The sequence below is a fragment of the Coregonus clupeaformis genome, chromosome 21 (assembly GCF_020615455.1).
Source record: "Coregonus clupeaformis isolate EN_2021a chromosome 21, ASM2061545v1, whole genome shotgun sequence".
NCBI lineage: Eukaryota > Metazoa > Chordata > Actinopteri > Salmoniformes > Salmonidae > Coregonus > Coregonus clupeaformis.
In genome coordinates, this window is record NC_059212.1 from 24,400,616 (window position 1) to 24,425,565 (window position 24,950).

General features: G+C 43.4%; 1 protein-coding gene across 1 annotated transcript; it reads right to left on the minus strand.

Moving 5' to 3' along the window:
- Positions 1 to 1,195: 1,195 nt before the first annotated feature.
- LOC121535132 (ras-related protein Rab-2A) lies at positions 1,196 to 17,028 on the minus strand. Its single transcript, XM_041841876.2, has 8 exons — positions 16,810 to 17,028; positions 10,624 to 10,695; positions 9,985 to 10,052; positions 6,457 to 6,539; positions 5,945 to 6,037; positions 5,361 to 5,472; positions 4,069 to 4,137; positions 1,196 to 2,878 (listed from the first exon to the last, which is right to left on the minus strand). Exons 1-8 carry the CDS (start codon positions 16,853 to 16,855, stop codon positions 2,783 to 2,785), a joined length of 639 nt encoding a protein of 212 aa, XP_041697810.1. The 5' UTR covers positions 16,856 to 17,028; the 3' UTR covers positions 1,196 to 2,782.
- Positions 17,029 to 24,950: the final 7,922 nt, after the last annotated feature.

Genomic DNA, 24,950 nt, shown 5'->3' on the forward strand with positions numbered 1-24,950 from the left:
ATTTGAAGGCGCATGCACTCCCTTTTTGTATGTCCAATGTCCTCTCAAATCCACTGTATATCTTACTTATGCTTGTAAATATTCCAATGGATTACTTATACATTTAGCAGTTTTTTGCACAGCATTTAATAGTTTGTCTTTAAAAATACATGTAGTTTGTGCTTGTGGGTATAATTTGCCTGTGAGAAGGCCATCTTGATTTCACATCTACTGTGAAGGTCACTACTCTAATTGCATTCACTAAAATCAAACTTTCATTTTCGAAATGGTTAATAAAATTCATGCAGGCATACTACCTCTACCGTTTCAGATGGTTCACTAATCTGTTCAATTTCAAGTTACATCCAAATGTTGGGGGATAGAATAGGGATGAGTAAAAAAAAATATCTCATGAACTGTCTCTATTGCTGACTGCAATCCATTCCCACCTGAAACTAATTTGCTGTACTGTAGGCCTATTTGAGAAGCATGTGGCGCAGTGTTACAGTGGGGATTTTATTTTATTTTATTCAGCCACCAATTGTGCAAGTTCTCCCACTTAAAAAGATGAGAGGCCTGTCATTTTCATCATAGGTACACGTCAACTATGACAGACAAATTGAGATTTTTTTCTCCAGAAAATCACATTGTAGGGATTTTTATTGAATTTATTTGCAAATTATGGTGGAAAATAAGTATTTGGTCACCTACAAACAAGCAAGATTTCTGGCTCTCACAGACCTGTAACTTCTTCTTTAAGAGGCTCCTCTGTCCTCCACTCGTTACCTGTATTAATGGCACCTGTTTGAACTTGTTATCAGTATAAAATACACCTGTCCACAACCTCAAACAGTCACACTCCAAACTCCACTATGGCCAAGACCAAAGAGCTGTCAAAGGACACCAGAAAGGTGCAGTGATCATTTGGGAATGAAGCCTGCAATTCCAAGGTGCAGTGATCATTTGGGAATGAAGCCTGCAATTCCAAAACTCCACACAGCTCTGAGGACAAGCATGCTTTGTGTTTCACTTTATATATTGATAGATCAGAGCTACAATACAGTATGGATACATATATAATTGTTTCATTCATATAGCAACAGACACACAGAAAATAACTATAGACAGACCAGAGGCAAAATATCACTTCTAAAAAGTAAATTACAAAAAGAAAATTTTAAACATAGCAATTTCCCCCCCACATGACAATAAAATATTTCAGTTTAGAATGTTTTATTATAGTTTGTGATATCATTTTTTCATTTTTAAGAAGAACCAACACAGCAAATAACGTCTAGGGGGTCACATAGATACTCCAGGTTTGGCTTTTCCCGCGCCCCTCTGACGACAGACGAGATGTTCTCCATAATATCTACTAACCGAACGCACTGCCAAAGAAAGCAAGGCTGTACACAGCCACTCACACACACCTACAGGAAAACGCTGCTCTGCACCGCCGCTCCACAATGGACTGAATGAAAAACAAATTCCTGAAGAGAAAATATATATATATATATATATATATATATGCAGGCTTGTATGTATAAATAGACATACACAGGTTGTGTGTGCGTGTTTGTTTGTGTGTGTGTGTAAGTATACATGTATGCATTTAAGCATGCATGTACTTTCTAAATATGTGCATGTATACATTTAGAGTATGCAATGTGTGTTTTATGTAATAATGTGTCTATAAGCATGTATGCATGTATAAGAATATGCAAAATGTAGTTACTGGAATGATTCCTTCGCAACCTGATTATGTTTTTCTCATATTTTCTTCTGCTGTCCCAATCTTTCCGTTAAGGCAAACAGCTGCGATCTCTTTCCCGAGCAGAGGTGATCAAATTCTGGGGTTTGTGGTTATTGAACACAGGTAAACACAAAATGTTGGCATTAAAATAGATAGATGCAGAATATTGAGCCAAAGTTTCTATACACAGTCATTGTAGATCTAGGGCACAGAGATAGAGAGGAGGAAGGCAGGTGGCAGGACAAACAAAGTCAATTACGTAAAATATCTTAAAATTGTGTCAAAGCAGTTTTTTTTTAGCAATACTGTTGCAGTTTCAAGCTCTATTCGTACAGTATAGATTTCCCCAACAAATTCATCAAAGAATTCTAGCTTGGTCAACACACACCAAAGTAAGAAAGGATAACTATAACTATATATACAGAATGTGACTGATAAATACAGAATGAAAACAGTCCTGCTTTTTATCTATTTTCTTCTTTTAACTTCACTTTAGACATGGCCGTTGCTTCTCTTTTATTTCAAACTTCGAGTTCACCCCACTTTCCCAAAGCTTTCTTTCTCCCACATGAAACCGATTAAAATACTATCGATGACCAACCTTGTAGTGTTAAATACAATTAAGCTTTTAAGTCAAAAGGGCACAAAGAAAAACAAAACAAAATCCTTACTTGGGAGTAAAAAAAAACAACAAGAGACATGATCCACAACTGGCTGACAGATGTACAGATAGATATGATGAGTCCCGGTCCTAAAGCATCCTGCCTGTTTTACCACAATAGTAACAACCTATCAATCTACAACCAAGACAGGCTCCAATGCTCTTATACAGGGGAGCGTTTTGCCCCAGGACCGGGGTACTTTAACGTGTTTTGCTTGGTATTTTTGACTGACAGCCACCTAGTGTAAGATTAGACTCTCTGTTGGCAAGGCTGTGGGGAGGGAGGGGTTAAGAAAATGTTAGTGAGCCCGACCAGTCCAGTAGAAACGCAAGGGGCGGGGCAAGGTGGGGTGGTTGGGAGGGGTATGAGACATGGGGGCGAGGGGTGTTCAGCAGCATCCCCCCCCGGCCTGTTGACCCCCCTGGCTACCAGAGAGAGTGGAGTTGGTGGCAGCGTGCTGGGGCCCGATCTTAATGCCGTTAGCCTGCCGAGACAAAACCACAACACAATGCAACCGGTTAGTGGATTCAGGCAGTCAGGAAAATGGAAATTGATGGTGGTCAGGTGTGATTTGATGATTGTGTTTTTATGGGGTGGATGAAATGGACATCATAACAACCAATATCAATGGTGGCAAATTCTCTTTGGCTCACAGTCCTTTGTACACATCATCTCTCCCACACAAACACACACTAACGTACACAGGCACACTCAGCAGCAGCAAGCAGCACTTTCATCCATCGCACTGCTTTCATCTCCCCAGCCCTTCAGTGGCTGAAGAGAGCGCAGAACGGCTGAAAGGCGGCACTCCATTGTGAGCCTGGGCCGCTGTGACTTTCAGCAGTAGTAGTAGCTCTTAAGGAAACTCTGCATCGCTCTAAATCAGATTTATAGTGTTAAGGGAAGAGGAGGAGGTGGAGGGGGTTCCTCACTACGTTTGCCAGTGAGCGTGGGGGATTCTAGCCAGGGCTTCCCCCTTCGTCAGTCAGCTGATGCGGTTTGGACCGTGTGCCTGGCCTCGCTTTTTCTCTCTCCCCTCTTTCTTTTTTGTACTCTTTCCTACTACTCTAATAAAAAGCATACCCAATGGCTGCTCAGGGGCTCGCCTCCTTCAGGCTGGCTGTAACCTTGTGGGATGTGAGGAATTTATGCGCTGGCCAGTTGCCAGGGCTAGTGGAGAGAGGGAAGGAGGGAGAGGAGAAGGGAGAAACGGTGGAAGTTTTGCTTGGCTCGGCAGACTGGAACCTGCTCCGCTTCTTCTCTCCCTCCTTTAGAGAGCGATGGAGTGTGGGCTGCTGCAAATAAGCCGAGGCGGAGACGCTGCCTCCAAAATATGAAGTGCAGAGAAGGACGCATCGTCTCTCAGAACTATGTGGCTACGTAATAGGGTTAGCTAGCTAACACAATGGCGTTCTGGCCTTCAAAATGACCTTTGTTAGATAGGACTATATCCAATGGCTGTTCTGTCAAGGTTTTATCCTTATTTACTCCTCTTCACTCTGTTTATGACGTGGGCTTAGGCCACTACGAAGGGAGCAAGGGCGTTTGACCACTTGGCCATACCTCAGTTGATGACTTATAACGAAAAAGTCAAGATATGTCAAAAAGATGGTATTTGTCAAAGCTGCAGTATACAAAATGGACACCAAATGTGTTTCTCTCATGTCAAATTACCTCATTGTTGATGTCGAAGACACCCTCCTGAATCTTCTCGTATATCTCCTTCGCTGTGTTGATGAATGCCTGAAAAGAAGAAAGACAGACTAATTAGTACAGGATCAGAGCTAAAATCCACACAACCTAGACGTGACAGTTATAATAGATTATAAAAATCGGCAAGCCTGCCAGATATCAAGCCTCGGACCAATCAAACCAATATATGTGGGTCTCGTTGACTGAATAAGCCCTAAAGAGTGGGATATACAGGAGTTTAGGATGAGTAGCATTAGCTCATGAGGCTCTGGCTTGTTGCCACAGAAAATAAATCTACAGCGCTCCGCTGTACAAACGACGCGAGCAGACGTATAAACAGAGATGATCAGTTTCTTTCGGTTGTACAGTACAAACATTTGAAGACCATTGAATTGGGAGTTTTAGCCTTAGTTTTAGCCTGAATTTACACCCCAGTTTAGGCCGTATAATCATAACCTTATGTACACCTCAAAAACGAGTCTAGGGCAGGGCCCTCCTCTACAGTAAATGCTGACTGAAATTCATATTTTTAGCACGGAATGAGGCCTGCTGCAGAATCTGAAAACAAATGTCCACCTCAGCTCAGGAGACCCCGACCTGGTCCTGTCTCTACCCTCCCTGCCTCTTCACGCATTAATATGTTAAACAGCAACAGATGTGTTTCCCTCCGCCTGAGGCAGAGCGCCCCCACCTGGCCATAGAGGCCCAGGGCATAACCCAGGGACCCAGCATTAGCCTCAGCACAGGCAGAGAGCACATCTCTCTTCATATAGTGCTTACTGTAGGAGCACAGGGTCAATGAAATATAAAGAATGTCCACCCACCCACCATACCGTCTAAAAGATGAGGCCTGATTGGCTTTCGGCTGTCGCGGAGGACAGGGGAGGGGACGTTATGAATATGGATGAGCTATAAGTGGGCGATGTACACGTCACGTCGCAGTGAGGGAGAGGGGGAAGGAGATGGAGGAGGAGAGGTATCGGGAGGATTCAGGGGACACTAATGAGACAAATTAATCATACCAGGGGTTTCTGCAGGGGGAGGGGGTTTCCATAAACCAGTCTCTCCATGCCTTAAATCCTCAGAAATAGAGCCTGGCTACCCAGCACACTGGAGAACAGACATGCATGTGTGCATTGGAGTGTGTGTGTGTGTGTGTGTATATTTGTCAGAGCAAGAAAGGGGGGTATATTAATAGGCAAACGTGTGAGTGTGAGAAAATGATGTTGACATAACACACACACAATAAATAGCACAGTGTGAGCAAGAGGTACCTCTTCTACGTTGGATGCAGTCTTGGCGGAGGTCTCCATGAAGATGAGGCCGTGCTCTCTGGCAAAGGCCTCTCCCTCCTCCTTCTTCACCTCTCTCCTGGACTCCAGGTCACTATGTGAACAAAAAACCCACAGTTGATATACACAGTACCATAGCCCTGTGTTACGCTAGTATGGTCTTGTGTTTTGCACCAAATTATCTGTTAATTCATTCTGTCACTTTTGCCAGTTAGGAGATATGTCATCTAACTAGAGGAGACAAGAGCACACACAGGGAGCAGGGGCTGTGAAACTGGGTGGGTGCATCTCAATTGTCAAAAATGACTTCCGCTCCCTTTTTCCTTTCCTTCATCGGCAATTGTATCATAAAATTGACCTGGTGAAAGCAAATTACACACTCAAGCATCCACCATTTTGATTTTACATAACCTACACTTTCAGATATATTGATGAAGAAGAGGAAATGACGAAAGGGTGCCATTTCAGACCTTTGAGGCGCACCCAGTTTAGTAACACGTTTAGTAGCCATGACAACCATGACAGGGTTGTTTGGTAACCATGAGTGACAAGGAGATGAATCTGACCTCTTGTTCCCAATGAGCATGATGACCATGTTGGAGTTGGAATGTTGGCGAGCGTCCTCTAACCACGTTGTCAAGTGGTTGAAGGTGTCCCTTCTGTAAAACAGGAACAGACGAGCAACATTGAGCATAAGAACACAATACATTGTCCTTTCCTAGTAAACTAACGTAATTCATTAGGTGAATGTAGGTCCCTTCTGTAACAACAAAAGTTGACCTACATGAGCAAAATAAGGACATTGGGTGGGAGACATTGCATTCAATGAAATCCCAAATGTATTATACAAACATCAATCTCAGTCGCTCGAACTATGGTTAAACTGAATTAGCTGGATAAGAGATGACCTTTCCTCCTACACAAAAGCATTAAAAATCCATTATTTGTTAAGAGCAACAGTCGTGACCTGAACCGTAGGGTAGGACCTTGGGTGAGGAAAGTTGACTTAGTTGCCAAAGTAGCCCTAGTGTTTATATAGAATGATAAGGCCTGGGGAGAAAATGGCTACCAGACTGACCTTGTGATGTCGTACACTAGCAGGGCACCGGCTGCCCCTCTGTAGTAGGACCGGGTGATTGAGCGGAAGGATTCTTGGCCGGCCTGAGAAACACACACACACAATTAGCACCAAAGACAAACAGACATAGTACACACACACAGATGCTCAGTTAAAACAAAGACAAACCTCAGCACAGAAGCATAGCAACCTATAGTTAAAGGGTACAAAGAAGAGCCAGCAGTACTACAAAACAGTAGTAGCAGTAGTAGTAGGGTTAGGCTATTTTACGATTGCATCGTCTATCGACGATTGTTTGACAGCCATCGTCGATGGTGACGACATCGTGATGTCACAAACGATGGTTTAGCATATTTGAATGAGACTGCACCTCCGGAGTCTGGCAGCGCACTACAACGCAGCGCAGTGAGCACACAGCAGGGCAAAACAGTAGTAGTAAGCTGAATATAGTATCAACTCTTAAAGGAGTCTTACGCTAAGTGCTCAAGGGTACGTTGGGACAGACCAAATGCTGTTCATACCAATACAGTGTCTGGTATACCGTATTAGTAGGGTCAGGGTTTTTTTTATGAGCCCAAGTCCTGAAAAACTCCTGGAACTAGCAATGTTTTACTCATTCATGACCTGCCTAGTGCCTACCCCACTCCTCCAGTCCAGGTTTCCCAGTGCCTTTCCCTAATCTATACACATTCCTAACACCATAGAAATTCCCAACTAGAGAGCCATTACTCCAAAACCAAGCTTCCTGGTTTTCCCTCTGCAGCTTGGCAGAGCACAGGCAAGCCCCTGTCACTGTGTACAAAAGGCTCCTCTCTTTCTCTGCATCCCTGACTGACTGACTCCTCACAAACAAGGGGCCTACTGTGTTCCACACAGCCCATAATATAACATTCTACCACTTTGGCCAATCACAACTCCCCATTCTCTCACTCTCCACAGTCAGTGTTGGTTTGTATAGCAGGCAGGCAGACCAGATCTGTCGATAGATACTATTGTCATTGTGTTACAAGATGGCTTCCCTCTTCCCTGGCTAACGGCTGAGGACTATTGAGCCTTGATTCTGTTCTCCTCTGGCCTAGCAGCAGGTGAGTGCGAGCCAGGCAGCTAACGCTCTAGCACATTTGAATTCAATAAGGCCCAGTCAGTCCCTCAGTTAGTCCGTGGCAACAGTCCCCCGAGGCAGCTGCTAACATTGGAGCTAATGGAGGCCATTGTGAATAAATGATGAATGACACTTTTATGCCTGCCATCTGCCAGAGCTCAAAGGTTACAGGAAGGCCAGAAATGCAGATTTGGGCTATTACATCACCCCCAGGGCAGGCAGTGCCTCCCGGCTCCTCCTCCAGTGCTCACACACACGGACACCCACACACTGATAAGGCTACACGGCCAGTACACACACCCTGTGTTTGATTGTGACTGTCTTCTAATGGAAGGGATATTCATAGTGGTGTGTTGAAAATACCCATACGATTTTATTAGGTTGATAACCAAAGTTCGCAATCAAAGGTTGTCGTTTTTATCTCCAGATATTACATTTACGTCATTTAGCAGACGCTCTTATCCAGTGTGACTTACAGGAGCAATTAGGGTTGTGTGCCTTTCTCAAGGGCACATCGGAAGATTTTTCACCTGGTCGGCTCGGTGATTCGAACCAGCGACCTTTCAGTTACTAACCGCTTGCTAGGCTACCTACCGCCCCATCTCTCTCCGCATCTATTTCTGCTGAATTCCAGCCTTACCCCTTTACATCAACCAAAATGCACCCAAGTTACCATGTGGCCTAGTAAGCACACAGCAGCAGCAGGCTCTACATCTGTGGCCCAGAAGGCCTTTCTAGGGCCTAGGACCACCAACACCATCAGCTTTACTGCTGTGGATTCTATTCGTATTTGTAGGGCTGTGTCTCCCCCTACAGGCCAATTGTCATACTACTCCTACACCAGATAATCTCCTGTTGCGTTCATATTTTCTCAGCACTGCACAGGGAATCACCAGAAGGCCACAATGGGAAATCTTAATTATCACTTCACACTTCAACCTTCACTTCTAAAACACAAGTCAAATTCAAAATAGAAAACTTCTCACAAGGACAAAGCTGAGAGATTATTTGAAAAGAGGGTGAAACGTGTGAACAGCGAACTGACATGCTGTTGTGTAGGCGCTGTCATTATTTTCCTTTGCAACATGTCCATGCTGACACACGTGCTGAACGAAATGTTCACTGCATGTCAAAGGGGGAAAAAATAGCTAGTCCTGCTGTACAAGAGTCCATTAGGGAGATACACCATATTGGATCTAATATTTAAGACTATTTAAATGCTGTGTGTGTTTAAGACTTCAAAGAAAATACAACTTATTAGACTTGTTGGGTTAAATTGGGTGAATTACACACTGTGAGTGGGTGCCACTGGCATCATACGATATAGATGCGATCATCACTACGTGGAAAATATTTTTATCACTTTGAAAAACAGTATTCATACATTAATGATTACGGTTTACTCCTGATAAGTGCAATTCAGATAAATTCAAGTTCCATTTAATTGAATCGGGACAGTATAATACTAGATACATTTAGGGTGTCCAATAAAAAACAACCAATTTTGACCAATGGGTAAAATAATATGTTAATTGTGTAGACACTCCTCTAAGAAAACCAGTAGTCCAAACCTCAATCTCTATCATAATCCGTTCAACATTTTTAGTGTTTATCCTTGTAGGATGGCCAAGATTAGGGTGACAAAAAAAGTGGTCAGAAACCATGAAAATAGCATTGCGTCAGCTAGACTGGATGCTGTGAGAGAGTTAAGGCTACCTGAGAGGCTCACCGTTGGACTCGTCATCTTTCTTCTCCAAATCCGGAGGACATAAAACAATAGAGGTAAGATTGATATCGATTTTGAGACATTACATATTTTAGTATACGCTTTTCATTAATGCGAAATTCCTGTTATTGTTCGAAAATGTCTCACAAAAACAAGCGTATGTCTGAAATGTCAACGGACCACTGAGCGTAACTTGTTTTTATTTATTTTCAAAGCCTTTTACAAATAATTCCACTCATGTCATGTAATTTTTGCGACCCGCGGAAACAACTTTGCAGACGACCACCACATGTAAAAATCCTCAAAAGTCGCAGCGAGAAAGCGGCACCGCTCTGTCAACAGAGCTTGTGCTTATTATCGGATGTAGTATTAGGTTACAAAATCAGACGTTTTGGATATAATGTTAATTCATCATATATGAATCACAGTTGTCTTAGTAAATGTGTTTATAACATAAGGAAGTGAAATGACCAAAGCGTGTTTTCAGCCACTCTGGGCAGGACATTAATACATTTTACTTAATCGTTCTGGATAACAGGATGCTATCACAAACAGTCCCAAGGCGTTGCACAACGTCAATTTCAGTTGCACAACGTTTTGAAATATTGTGCTACACTGTGCCCTAATGAATACCACCAAGGAGTCGCCTGTATTCAGGTAAAATCACATCTGTTCATGTGGTACAGGGCAGGTATCTTACCGTGTCCCAGATCTGCAGCTTGATCTGTTTACCGTCTATAGTGATCATCCTCGCCCCAAACTCCACACCTGGGAAAGACACCCACCACCACCAGGTTAAACTGTCAGTCTACAACTCCTGCTGAAAACACTGAGTTGGTCCAGGAGTTTTTCCATGACCACGTGATCTGACCAGAAAAAAAAACATGGGCCCTAGTTCTAGGCTAGTGTTTAATGGTCAGGTCATGTGGTCAGGGAAAAGACCTGGTCTTAATCATAAGCTAGCTACCTGCTTCCACCACAAATACGCCCTAGCTAAAAGCCAAATGGTGTATAATGGTTACAGCTGAGATGGTCTCATCTACTATACTGTCAGACACTGGCCAAACCGGTACACATGAAATCATTAAAATGCTAATACATCCAGCTCTCTCCTAATGCCAACACATCTCCCTCATCTTCACAGGTTAGACCAGAGGCGAGGGATGAAAATCCTTTAGAAATGAATGAATACGATGAGGGGATCTGAGCCGAATGCTGGGATGATTTAGCTGAGGTCCCTCCAGTACAGCTAGGCAGTGCGAATGCAGGATACATTTCAATCACAGTCGGTCGTTAAACCTTATAATGAATAATGACGTGTGATATAGAGGAGTCTTACCGATAGTGAGGTCGTGCACCGGCTGAAACCGCTTGTCTGTGAACTGTAATAATAGGCATGATTTCCCCACACCTGCAAAACAAAACAACATGCGCATTTAAAAACAGAGGAACAAATAGTCACTCCGTCTGCATAGGGGCAATTCCACAGTAAGGAAATTATGCGGACACTCAGATTTTTCACTTATACATTTCAAAGTTTAACAAACCATACAACTCTATGCGCAAGGATTACTTTTAACAATTCAGACAGAACATTTGACAAAAACACATTTATTGGAATTACAGTGAAGATGCAAAGTTTGATAACAAAATGACAGTTTAATCTGTTAGCAAACGTTGCATCTGCACTGTTCTTCCAAGTAAATGTGTTTTAGCCAAATTTTCTGTGTAAATTGTTAAAAGTATTCCTTGTTGGATGGTTTGTTAAACGTTGAAATCAATGGATTTTGTTTGGCACACATTTTAAAGTGAAAAATCTGAGTCTCAGCGTAATTCCATTACTGTGGAATTGCCCACGACTAACATTGGCAAGTCACACACACACGCTTTGTAAAACCAACCACGCTAGTCGGCTGAACCTATGCCAAAACTCTGGTATTTTTCATCATATAGCTTGTCCTCCATCTTCTTTTTAAATAGTGAGCCAACATGTTTTCAGCACTTATTTCCATGACTGATCAAAACTCATTTTCTCATGCTCTCTCGTCTCTCTGCAGCAGACATATAAGTGAGCAATACGTTTGGAATATCAAATCGCAATATATATAGAATCGTGAGATTTGCAATACATATCATAGCAGCAGCTAAGTATCATGATAATATCGTATTGTGAAGTCCCTGGCAATTTCCAGCATCTGGTCTCACGCACATGAAAGTCACTGAATCTCAGTCTTTAATATGATGTTAGACATCAGAGTAATAGAAAGAGAGAGTAAAATGTCAGACTGTATCAGGCCCTACACCCACACAATGGTAGAAAAGCTCAGTCAGTCCTGCTGGAGCCTTCGCTCTAGTTAGCATATCAAGATGCTTCTGGCAGGTGGCTGGTCAAACAAGTAGAATTCTGATTATCATGCATTTCTGGAGTAGGTAGAGGATGCTGTAAACCACAGATTCAGGGTCAGATATTGTTACATCCCCTCAATGGTTCAGTTTGGGAGTGGGATAGTGTTATCTGATCTTAGATCTGTGGTTAAGAAGAGTGATTTCTTTCAAGATAGTTTCTTCAGAAGGACCTATATTAGAGGCCATGTCAACATGATGAGGACGCTCCTGATAGGGCCGGCTATGTTATCCATAATGTCAAATGCCATGACTCATGAGGTTGTTTGGTGTGATGAAACCAAGATACTCCTAGGTAGCACAGACTATAATGACTGCAAAAATGTGCCTAATGATTGGTAGCCAAATCAATTATTTGTAGACTCAGGCCTAAAAATAATGTGTGATGTGCTCCTGTGTGAGAGAAAATAATCAAATGTGACCGTGAAACACACCGCCATACAGTGGAGGAGGGACCTGTGAAAAGCTGTGTGCAGCACCACATGGTTACAATGCAAACAAGTAGGGCTGGGACGATACCGGTATCGCGATACTCGTTAGTATTGTGGAAAAGGAAACGCAGCACGAAGCGGGTTTAACTTCTGTAGGAAAACAGCCCTAATGTTGGAAACAAACATCATTATGTTGTCATCCAGAGTCATATTTATTTATTTTCCAAGCTATAGCACACAATATTTTACATACAGCAGGTTTTTGAAGGACCAAAGAGTTTTGTCTGCTTAGTGTTTTCATTTTTGCAATGGAAAAAATATTGAGATGATACTGGTATCGTCAAAGCCCTACAAACAGGTGAAACCTTCAGGACACCAGAGAAGGCTTTCATTAGTGTTTCTATGGGTTACCACCGCCGTTGCTAAGCAGGGGAGCCAGGGTGATGGAAGACATCATGAGAAGGATGTACAGAAACAACAAAGCAAAGTCACCATTACACAACATTACCATGCACCTGCTAGCCAATCAGCCTCTAGCTCTGAATAGATGTGTGCATCTGGTTCTTTAGTGGTCAGGTCATTACAAACAGTGGTACTGCTAGTTCAATTAGACAGGCCTGCCAAATCAAAGATTAGCCTAAGCAACCTGTAGGCTAATTGCTATGGTGAAAATAATGAGATGAGCATCCCATACTTTGAAGTGTGATTCCATCTAGTGTTCTGTGGTGCATATGGTTGTTTGAAAACAGCTGTTGCTTTTTAATGATATGCCTATATGCCTAAAAGCTTTTCATTGTACTGTGTACCATGTGTATTCTGTGCATATGACAAATAAAACTTCACTTATTGAAATTCTGCATTTGATTTGGCACTGGTGTGAAAATAAACAATCCATTGTGAAAACGCTAGGTTATGGAGGCTGAGAGAAACACCCATCCTTTTGGACAGGTGGGGATTCTCCACAATCACCTCATCTAGCCTAGTAACCAACAGGATATATCTAACAGCTCCATCAGCTGGGATAGCCATACCTAAACTGCAGTCATGTAGAATGGGAGTGAGCAATATGATAGCTTGGGTTGCAGGTGCTCACATGATGGTCCACAGTGAAGCCAGGGGATGACACAGGTCTGTGGTGTTACAACTGGACAAGTCTGTTTACTGCTAGGCTTAGTATCAGAGGCAGAGAGGACAACATGAGTGATATCTGCTCCCAGTATGCTCTGTCTTTCATGCCTGCGTTCAGAGAGGGAAAACTCTAATTTATAGATGTTTAATGATTGTCTTTCTACTAATTAGCTAGATGCTGAGGTCTAGGCGTAAAATGATTTTTGGACAGAAAGGGACATGGGCCTAGGCTACTTAAATGTGTACAGAGCATAGAGCTGGGACGATAAACTGAAAGATATTGACACCAACCATACCGATCACTTATCGCAGACATTTTGCTGATATCGTTCATGACGATAAGTACCCTATCCTAGGGAAATGTGAAGTTTGAAATGAACTAAGTTTGCTAATATGGGTGATTGTTAATGGGACCATTGATGGCTACAACCATCAAACCACTAGTAATAGTTTAAGGGCTTTTTTTTTTTTTTACTGTGGTGCACATTGTTATTACATTTACGTCATTTAGCAGACGCTCTTATCCAGAGCGACTTACAGTTAGTGAGTGCATAATTTTTTTTTTTTATACAGGAATCGAACCCACAACCCTGGCGTTGCAAATGCCATGCTCTACCAACTGAGCTACATCCCTGCCGGCCATTCCCTCCCCTACCCTGGAAGACGCTGGGCCAATTGTGCGCCGCCCCACGGGTCTCCCGGTCGCGGCCGGCTACGACAGAGCCTGGATTCGAACCAGGATTTCTAGTGCCACAGCTAGCACTGCGATGCAGTGCCTTAGCCCACTGCGCCACTCGGGAGGGACAAACGTATCGTTCTATTTATTGTTATCGCATGAATCCAGGCAATTTGCACTACATTACCAAACGTATGTGGACACCTGCTCATTGAACATCTCATTCCAAAATCATGTGCATTAATATGGAGTTGGTCCCCCCCCTTTGCTGCTATAACAGCCTCCACTCTTCTGGGAAGGCTTTCCACTAGATGTTGGAACATTGCTGCAGGGACTTCAGCCACAAGAGCATTAGTGAGGTCGGGCACTGATGTTGGGCGATTAGGCCTGGCTCGCAGTCGGCGTTCCAATTCATCCCAAAGGTGTTCGATGGGGTTGAGGTCAGGGCTCTGTGCAGGCCAGTCAACACCGATCTCGCCAAACCATTTCAGTATGGACCTCGCTTTGTGCACAGGGGCATTGTCATGCTGAAACAGGAAAGGGCCTTCCCCAAACTGTTGGAAGCACAGAATTGTCTAGAATGTCATTGTAGGCTGTAGCGTTAAGATTTCCCTTCACTGGAACTAATGGGCCTAGCCCAAACCATGAAAAACAGCCACAGACCATTATTCCTCCTCCACCAAACTTTACAGTTGGCACTATGCATTCGGGAAGGTAGCATTCTCCTGGCATACGCCAAACCCAGATTCGACCGTCGTACTGCTAGATGGTGAAGCGTGATTCATCACTCCAGAGTACGCGTTTCCACTGCTCAAGAGACCAATGGCGGCAAGCTTTACACCACTCCAGCCGACGCTTGGCATTACGCATGGTGATCTTAAGCTTGTGTGCGGCTGCTCGGCCATGGAAACCCATTTCATGAAGCTCCCGACGAACAGTTATTGTGCTGACGTTGCTTCCAGAGGCAGTTTGGAACTCTGTAGTGAGTGTTGCACCAAGGACAGACTATTTTTACGTGCTACGAGCTTCAGCGGGCCCGTTTGCGGCTGAGCTGTTGCAATAGTATTTCTAAGTAGGGCTGGGATTTTTTTCTTCCTGTGAACTAAAAACTCATGGCCCTAGTTTCTGGTCAGGAAACTCTAGTAATGAGTAATTACACAAATAAACTTAAGGAGTAGGCCTAACTCTTTATTTATTGCCTTACCTCCATAACTTGCTACATTTGCACACACTGTATATATATTTTCTGTGGTATTTTTGACTTTATGTTTTGTTTTACCCCATATGTAACTCTGTGTTGTTGTTTTTAAAATCGCACTGCTTTGCTTTATCTTGGCCAGGTCGCAGTTGTAAATGAGAACTTGTTCTCAACTGGCTTACCTGGTTAAATAAAGGTTAAATAAAAAAATTAAAAAAATTAAACACTCTCCTGGATGTAGGCAAGTCTGGAAAATAATGCACTGACAGATCTGTACTACTCCCAAACGCTAACCGCTGAGTTTTGGGTTGGTAATGGCGTCTCTGGTATTGAAACAAGCATCATATGATATGCTGTCAACAAATACTTCAAGTCGAATTCTGCCCTTTCATCTTAGAGAAATGCAGGGGCTCGTGCTGCTAAATATGTTTTTGGCTTTCCTGTGTGTAGGATACACTTCACTTCACTGATACTTTTAAACAGAGTAAATCAGTAAGTTGTTACTTTTAAAGGCCTCATACACCCTTGAATGTACAGGCCTTAGTGATCAATCACTGAAGTGATGGAAGTCTAAGCATCACTCTCTGTGGACTTGAGATACTAACCAGGTTACAGGTACACTTCATGTCAGGTGGACCAGCGACATGTGTTTATTTCTCTGCGTCATCATACACTGACATTCTCTCTAGTCAGAGATAGTTAAAGGTAACCTATCTCAGTATCTCTTTTGCACTGGGAAAAATGCAGAGCTAATAGGCTATTTCAACAAGGATCCAAGTTGAGCTGTTAAGCAAAATATGTATAATAACACTGATCTAACCAAATAAGATGATGAAGCACACAGCTAGTTGCACTGTTTTTGATAAACAAGTACCTACGTTGAGTGCTTCTAACAACCTACAGGAAGTTATCTGGCAAATATATATAGGCTTGCTTTGGCAGCATCCACGATATTTCCTCGGTTACTGTTCTAGGCCCTCATCTAGCAACAACAAATGACAGCAAACTGCGTAACATTATTGACGCAACACCCGTGTAAGAGTACATTATCTCAGTTAAACACGACCATGAAAGACCGCTACAGTAAAACCCTAGCCATGGAGGCGGCCGTAGGCAACCGTACCAAAACTCTGTAAAACTCAATTTCGAGGGAGAGGACTTGACGCTTGTGGCCTTGCTTTGTGGCTCAGTTACAAGCTCGCAAAAAAACAGAAATCCCAAAACATTGATGTGAATGAGTCCAAAGGGGCTGACATGGTCTGTGCAAGCACCCATGTTGTGGAGGGGTGTCAAATTAGATAACGGTTATTGATGTCGCTGTAAACAGCTAACGTTAGCTACAGTAGCTAGCTAGCTAACCAACCAACGACGTTAGCCTAGTACGGTAGCATAACACCACTCTCACAACGCACAGCGGAAAGACAGTAGGCCGTCAGCTTGTTGGATGTGATGTCAACAGTTGCTAAATTAGCACACTAGCTGACCACAAATTGTGCAAATAATGTTTTCTATTTCACGTTAAAGACAAGCGAATGGCATACTATTAACGATGTTAGAAAGCGATAAATAGATATGTCATCCCAACCCTTGCGTCTCCGCTTTTACCACGTCACTGGACTCTCCACCACTGCGGAAATAAAAGATAGCTGCTAGCTCCGTTAGCAATCTTTGCTACCAGTGACTACTTACCCGTATCTCCGATAATGATGTATTTGAAGAGGTACGCATATGCCATGGCCACTGGGTCCTGTGTCAACCTGCCTCGGCCGTTTACTGTGGCTTCGCTACTTTAAACTGTATGAAAATTGTATCGGTAATCGTTAGCGTTTTGCCTTGCTAGTCTTCGTTCTATCTTCGATGGGAAGGAACAATAAACACCTCCGAGCTTCGGCTGACGACGTCATATGTTCCGCCCTCGCCACGCACGCTAAAAAAAAATAGATTATTCTGCCCCCGGAAGTCCGTCAACTTGCCCCCACCACCCAGTTATTCTTCTTCTTCTGAGGTATAATGGCGTTACCATAACCATTTGCTACTAACAGTTTTTATTAAATATTATGTCACTTAGAAGACTCCTCTTTTTATCTCAATCTACTGAATTTAACAATTTGTAAGACATATCAACAATTTGCATATGATATAGGCTAGCTATTATACATTTACATTTACATTTACGTCATTTAGCAGACGCTCTTATCCAGAGCGACTTACAAATTGGTGCATTCACCTTATAGCCAGTGGGATAACCACTTTACAATATGTATTATTATTTATTTTTTGGGGGGGGGTGGGGTAAGAGGATTACTTTATCCTATCCCAGGTATTCCTTAAAGAGGTGGGGTTTCAAGTGTCTCCGGAAGGTGGTGAGTGACTCCGCTGTCCTGGCGTCGTGAGGGAGCTTGTTCCACCATTGGGGTGCCAGAGCAGCGAACAGTTTTGACTGGGCTGAGCGGGAACTGTGCTTCCGCAGAGGTAGGGGGGCCAGCAGGCCAGAGGTGGATGAACGCAATGCCCTCGTTTGGGTGTAGGGACTGATCAGAGCCTGAAGGTACGGAGGTGCCGTTCCCCTCACAGCTCCGTAGGCAAGCACCATGGTCTTGTAGCAGATGCGAGCTTCAACTGGAAGCCAGTGGAGTGTGCGGAGGAGCGGGGTGACGTGAGAGAACTTGGGAAGGTTGAACACCAGACGGGCTGCGGCATTCTGGATGAGAGACAGATTCTCGCCACGCCACTTGGTAGGAGCGACCTGTCAGGTAGGACGCAATCCAGGAGTGAGCCGCGCCGGAGATGCCCAACTCGGAGAGGTTGGAGAGGAGGATCTGATGGTTCACAGTATCAAAGGCAGCATACAGGTCTAGAAGGACAAGAGCAGAGGAGAGAGAGTTAGCTTTAGCAGTGCGGAGAGCCTCCGTGACACAGAGAAGAGCAGTCTCAGTTGTATGACCAGTCTTGAAACCTGACTGGTTTGGACCAAGAAGGTAATTCTGAGAGAGATAGCAAGAGAGTTGGCTAAAGACGGCACGCTCAAGAGTTTTGGAGAGAAAAGAAAGAAGGGGTACTGGTCTGTAGTTGTTGACATCGGAGGGATCGAGTGTAGGTTTTTTGAGAAGGGGTGCAACACTCGCACTCTTGAAGACGGAAGGGACATAGCCAGTGGTCAAGGATGAGTTGATGAGCGAGGTGAGGTAAGGGAGAAGGTCTCCGGAAATGGTCTGGAGAAGAGAGGAGGGGATAGGGTCAAGCGGGCAGGTTGTTGGGCGGCCGGCCGTCACAAGTTGCAAGATTTCATCTGGAGAGAGAGGGGAGAAAGAAGTCAAAGCATAGGGTAGGGCAGTGTGAGCAGGACCAGCAGTGTCATTTGACTTAACAAACGAGGATCGGATGTCGTCAACCTTCTTTTCAAAATGAAGTCATCCACAGAGAGGGGGGGGGGATTCAGCAGGGAGGAGAAGGTGGCAAAGAGCTTCCTAGGGTTAGAGGCAGATGCTTGGAATTTAGAGTGGTAGAAAGTGGCTTTAGCAGCAGAAACAGAGGAAGAAAATGTAGAGAGGAGGGAGTGAAAAGATGCCAGGTCTGCAGGGAGTCTAGTTTTCCTCCATTTCCGCTCGGCTGCCCGGAGCCCTGTTCTGTGAGCTCGCAATGAGTCGTCAAGCCACGGAGCAGGAGGGGAGGACCGAGCCACAATGATTTAGGACTAGCCAGCTAACAATTCTAGGGAGAGAGAATGTTTTTGTAATGTTACCCGTAATGTTCCCTTAATGTTTGAGTGTCCAGTTTTCTGTTAGTTATGGGAACATTCTATGTTAGCAAAATCCTTCTGAGAACCATTTTAGCATGTTTTCGAATATTCCATCAACTTCACATCATACATACCCTGCCAGAACATGGTTGCCATGTTCTCATAATATAAGATATTAGTGTTCTAGACACGCTTCATGAGAATGTTGAAAGAACATTCCTGTGTCAAGTTTTCTGAGGGTTAGGAGAATATTCCATGACCGTCTCACCAAACATACACAGAACATGGTTGCTATCTCAGAATGTAAGATATTCATGTTATAGACACATTTCATGGGAACGTTGCAAGAACATTTCTGTGTATCAGTTGTCAGGATGTCACCTAATGGTCCCAAAGAAACGGTCTCCCTCCAAAAAATGCATTACACATCATGCCTTGTTACTGTTGCCAAGCTCATCAAGACCCTGATTAGTGAACCACTGATCCATTTACAGCTCTTTTTGTCTGTTGGCAATGTTAGGGATACTCACACACACAGTGCTTTTAACATACAGCGTTTTCATCTTACATATTTGACACACTTTGTCATACATGATTAAGGTGTGCTTGTTCATTTATACAGTAATTCACACCTTAATTGGGGAGGGCGGGCTTGTGGTAATGGTTGGAGCGGAATCAGTGGAATGGTATCAAATACATCAAACACATGGTTTTCCATGTGTGTGATCCCATTCCATGTACGCAGTTCCAGCCATTATTATGAGCCGTCCTCCCCTCAGCAGCCTCCACTGCAGTAATTATTATTCAACATGTCCTCACCTGCGATTTGAACTCACAACCTCTAGGTTCACAACATTCAGAGCTTTCTACTACACCATCATGTCTGTGTCAGTTGTCAGTTAATTTGACTTTTCTCTCATCATTGATTTGATTGACTTATTTCAACAATTTAAGGGCTTTCTGTATAGTTATCTAATGTTGGTGGGGCATATTAACCTGTTTTAATGATACTCCTAAATCACTATGATCAATACGATATTTTCTTGAGCCTACTTTTAACAGAGCTGAGATTTACTTCAAAGTGCATTCACCCTATTGCTTACACCTATCAAGTTGTTTCAGATCTACACAAGAGCCTAGGGAGGAGGGGTTAGGGTTTCTTCCGGACCGGGCCTAACTATACTGGCCCAATAAGCAAATGCCCTACAGATGTCCCTTATTGGGACAGTGGTGTTTGCCATTGGTGCTGGTGGCCTGGGTTTAAGACCCGCTAGGGGTTATCCTACTCTCTCATTCTTAACAATATTTGTTAATGTCATTATTTGGCAACAGTTACAACACACCTATCTGATCTAATTAAAATGTGTTTCTCAATAAAAGATGGGAATCGGTAGAATTCTAAATAGCTGAGCATCTCAAAGAGAACTCTCTCATCTTTTTGAAATCCACACCACATATAACATGTAGAACAAACACGTGTCTCTGATAAGGAATCACATCAGCTCTCATCATTGCATTTCTATTTGTAACATTTCTAATCGGTTGCTGAAACATGGCCCAGGTGGTAGTGTTGCTTCTGATAGAAACATACCCAGAACATGGTGGCCATATTCTCAGAATATCAGAAATGTGTATATTTACAGTAGCATGTCTGTACTTTCTCACATTTCCCATTTAAGCCATGATGATGCCAGTTATACCAAAACAATACACAACACAGAGTTCCATCTAAAGTTTTAATGTGGAAAAAAAGACAAATTGCAACAGAATCACTTGGGACCAGTTTTGGGGGTAAGAATTACTTACAGTTATATATTACAGTTTTATGAGTAACAGAGTAATATAACGAGTTACTGTCTTCAAATATTGTAATATTATTACAGTTACTTTTTCAATTAACCCGTATATTACTTTCAGAAGCATATCTCTACCAGCGTGTTATACAGTGAGGGAAAAAAGTATTTGATCCCCTGCTGATTTTGTACGTTTGCCCACTGACAAAAAAAGTATCAGTCTATAATTTTAATGGTAGGTTTATTTGAACAGTGAGAGACAGAATAACAACAAAATAAATCCAGAAAAACGCATGTCAAAAATGTTATAAATTGATTTGCATTTTAATGAGGGAAATGAGTATTTGACCCCCTCTCAATCAGAAAGATTTCTGGCTCCCAGGTGTCTTTTATACAGGTAACGAGCTGAGATTAGGAGCACACTCTTAAAGGGAGCGCTCCTAATCTCAGTTTGTTACCTGTATAAAAGACACCTGTCCACAGAAGCAATCAATCAATCAGATTCCAAACTCTCCACCATGGCCAAGACCAAAGAGCTCTCCAAGGATGCCAGGGACAAGATTGTAGACCTACACAAGGCTGGAATGGGCTACAAGACCATCGCCAAGCAGCTTGGTGAGAAGGTGACAACAGTTGGTGCGATTATTCGCAAATGGAAGAAACACAAAATAACTGTCAATCTCCCTCGGCCTGGGGCTCCATGCAAGATCTCACCTCGCGGAGTTGCAATGATCATGAGAACGGTGAGGAATCAGCCCAGAACTACACAGGAGGATCTTGTCAATGATCTCAAGGCAGCTGGGACCATAGTCACCAAGAAAACAATTGGTAACACACTACGCCGTGAAGGACTGAAATCCTGCAGCGCCCGCAAGGTCCCCCTGCTCAAGAAAGCACATATACAGGCCCGTCTGAAGTTTGCCAATGAACATCTGAATGATTCAGAGGAGAACTGGGTGAAAGTGTTGTGGTCAGATGAGACCAAAATTGAGCTCTTTGGCATCAACTCAACTCGCCGTGTTTGGAGGAGGAGGAATGCTGCCTATGACCACAAGAACACCATCCCCACCGTCAAACATGGAGGTGGAAACATTATGCTTTGGGGGTGTTTTTCTGCTAAGGGGACAGGACAATGTCACCGCATCAAAGGGACGATGGACGGGGCCATGTACCGTCAAATCTTGGGTGAGAACCTCCTTCCCTCAGCCAGGGCATTGAAAATGGGTCGTGGATGGGTATTCCAGCATGACAATGACCCAAAACACACGGCCAAGGCAACAAAGGAGTGGCTCAAGAAGAAGCACATTAAGGTCCTGGAGTGGCCTAGCCAGTCTCCAGACCTTAATCCCATAGAAAATCTGTGGAGGGAGCTGAAGGTTCGAGTTGACAAACGTCAGCCTCGAAACCTTAATGACTTGGAGAAGATCTGCAAAGAGGAGTGGGACAAAATCAAATCAAATCAAATCAAATCAAATTCTATTGGTCACATGCGCCGAATACAACAGGTGCAGACATTACAGTGAAATGCTTACTTACAGCCCTTAACCAACAGTGCATTTATTTTAAACAATTTAAAAATAAAACAACAACAAAAAAAGGTGTTGAGAAAAAAAAGAGCAGAAGTAAAATAAAGTGACAGTAGGGAGGCTATATATACAGGGGGGTACCGTTGCAGAGTCAATGTGCGGGGGGCACCGGCTAGTTGAGGTAGTTGAGGTAATATGTACATGTGGGTAGAGTTAAAGTGACTATGCATAAATACTTAACAGAGTAGCAGCAGCGTAAAAAGGATGGGGTGGGGGGCAGTGCAAATAGTCCGGGTAGCCATGATTAGCTGTTCAGGAGTCTTATGGCTTGGGGGTAGAAGCTGTTGAGAAGTCTTTTGGACCTAGACTTGGCACTCCGGTACCGCTTGCCGTGCGGTAGCAGAGAGAACAGTCTATGACTAGGGTGGCTGGAGTCTTTGACAATTTTGAGGGCCTTCCTCTGACACCGCCTGGTATAGAGGTCCTGGATGGCAGGAAGCTTTGCCCCAGTGATGTACTGGGCCGTACGCACTACCCTCTGTAGTGCCTTGCGGTCGGAGGCCAAGCAGTTGCCATACCAGGCGGTGATGCAACCAGTCAGGATGCTCTCGATGGTGCAGCTGTAGAATTTTTTTGAGGATCTGAGGACCCATGCCAAATCTTTTCAGTCTCCTGAGGGGGAATAGGCTTTGTCGTGCCCTCTTCACGACTGTCTTGGTGTGTTTGGACCATGATAGTTCGTTGGTGATGTGGACACCAAGGAACTTGAAGCTCTCAACCTGTTTCACTACAGCCCCGTCGATGAGAATGGGGCGTGCTCAGTCCTCTTTTTTTCCTGTAGTCCACAATCATCTCCTTTGTCTTGGTCACGTTGAGGGAGAGGTTGTTGTCCTGGCACCACACGGCCAGATCTCTGACCTCCTCCCTATAGGCTGTCTCATCGTTGTCGGTGATCAGGCCTACCACTGTTGTGTCGTCGGCAAACTTAATGATGGTGTTGGAGTCGTGCCTGGCCATGCAGTCATGGGTGAACAGAGAGTACAGGAGGGGACTGAGCACGCACCCCTGAGGGGCCCCCGTGTTGAGGATCAGTGTGGCAGATGTGTTGTTACCTACCCTTACCACCTGGGGGCGGCCCGTCAGGAAGTCCAGGATCCAGTTGCAGAGGGAGGTGTTTAGTCCCAGGATCTTTAGCTTAGTGATGAGCTTAGAGGGCACTGTGTGAAAACCTGGTGGCCAACTACAAGAAACATCTGACCTCTGTGATTGCCAACAAGGGTTTTGCCACCAAGTACTAAGTCATGTTTTGCAGAGGGGTCAAATACTTATTTCCCTCATTAAAATCAATTTATAACATTTTTGACATGCGTTTTTCTGGATTTTTGTTGTTGTTATTCTGTCTCTCACTGTTCAAATAAACCTACCATTAAAATTATAGACTGATAATGTCTTTGTCAGTGGGAAAACATACAAAATCAGCAGGGGATCAAATACTTTTTTCCCTCACTGTATACAGAAAGCCCTTCAATTGCTGAAATATGTAAATCAAATCAATGATGAAAATAGTCAGATTAACGGAGTACCATGAACCAAGATGTTGTAAGTTAAAATCCCAGGTGAGGACATGTAGAATAATAATGACTGTATAAATGAACATGACAATGCAATCATGTGTGCCAATTATGTAAATTGAAAACACTGTATGTTAAAAGAACTGTGTATGAGTATCCCTAATCTTACCAACAGACAAGGAGCTATGAATGGATCAGTGGTTCACCAATCAGGGCCATGATTGTCTCGGCAACAGTAACAAGATATGATGTTTAATACCTTTTTCTTTGGACACATAAATGTTCTTGCATCGTTCCCATGAAACGTGTCTAGACCATTCATATCTTATGTTGTGAGAACATGGCAACCATGTTCTGTGTATGTTTGGTGGGTGTCACGTATACGCCAGGAGGCAGGAAGCAGGTGCAGAAGGTGAGTTTAATAATGAAGAGTGCAGATAAACAAAACATGAGAAGCGTACAGAACTTGAATGAAAACAAACCAATACTGCCTGATGACTGAGGCTACTGAGGGCTAAATAAAGGGAAGGTAATGTTGTGGAAATTACCACCAGGGACACCTGAAGTCAAACTTAAATGAATCATTCTTTATTATCAGCAAGCTGGAGAGGTTCCAACAAACTCAATGCACCATAGTGCACGAATGTCGGGAGCTCTGCCTGGGTATTGTCATGAGAATTTCTATCTCTAATTCAACCTAAGCTTGAATCATTACCAGGGGTTGTAAGGCTCTGGTTTTAATCATAAATGATTCAAGGTCCACAACCAGCAAGAATTATCTGTATTTTTAATCATGGAGAGCTATGCCGCCAAAAAACATACATACAGCTTTATACCCCTTGACACACAAAGGCACGTTGCTCCGCCCACCTTTAGGAGGCTTTTTTTAACCAGTTTTCTCAGTCCCCTTCACCCTGGAATGTTTAGTCCCGCCCCCCTCTGTTAGTGGGTTGACACTACATTATAACTCTAACACCGTTCACACATTTATACTGTATTTGGGGTGAAATCCTTTAGTCATTATTCTTAAAATACAAATTAATCTATCAGCAATCCTGTTAGTTCTCTTATATACTGCTTTACACTAGTGTTCTATTTATACAGCATATTTGGGAATAGTACTCTCTCCTTTCATATCTTCACATACAGAATCCCTATATAACGGTATAAATCTTAAATTCACATCCACACCACTCCATGT

Bases quoted from the DNA above. Each gene is read 5' to 3' on its own strand.
- LOC121535132 (XM_041841876.2), bottom strand. From the start codon at position 16,855: ATGGCATATGCGTACCTCTTCAAATACATCATTATCGGAGATACGG. The intron at 10,053-10,623 runs GTAAGACTCCTC...TGTCTTTCCCAG, and splicing joins GGTGCACGACCTCACTATCG to GTGTGGAGTTTGGGGCGAGG. The intron at 6,038-6,456 runs GTCAGTCTGGTA...CCTGTTTTACAG, and splicing joins CTAGTGTACGACATCACAAG to AAGGGACACCTTCAACCACT.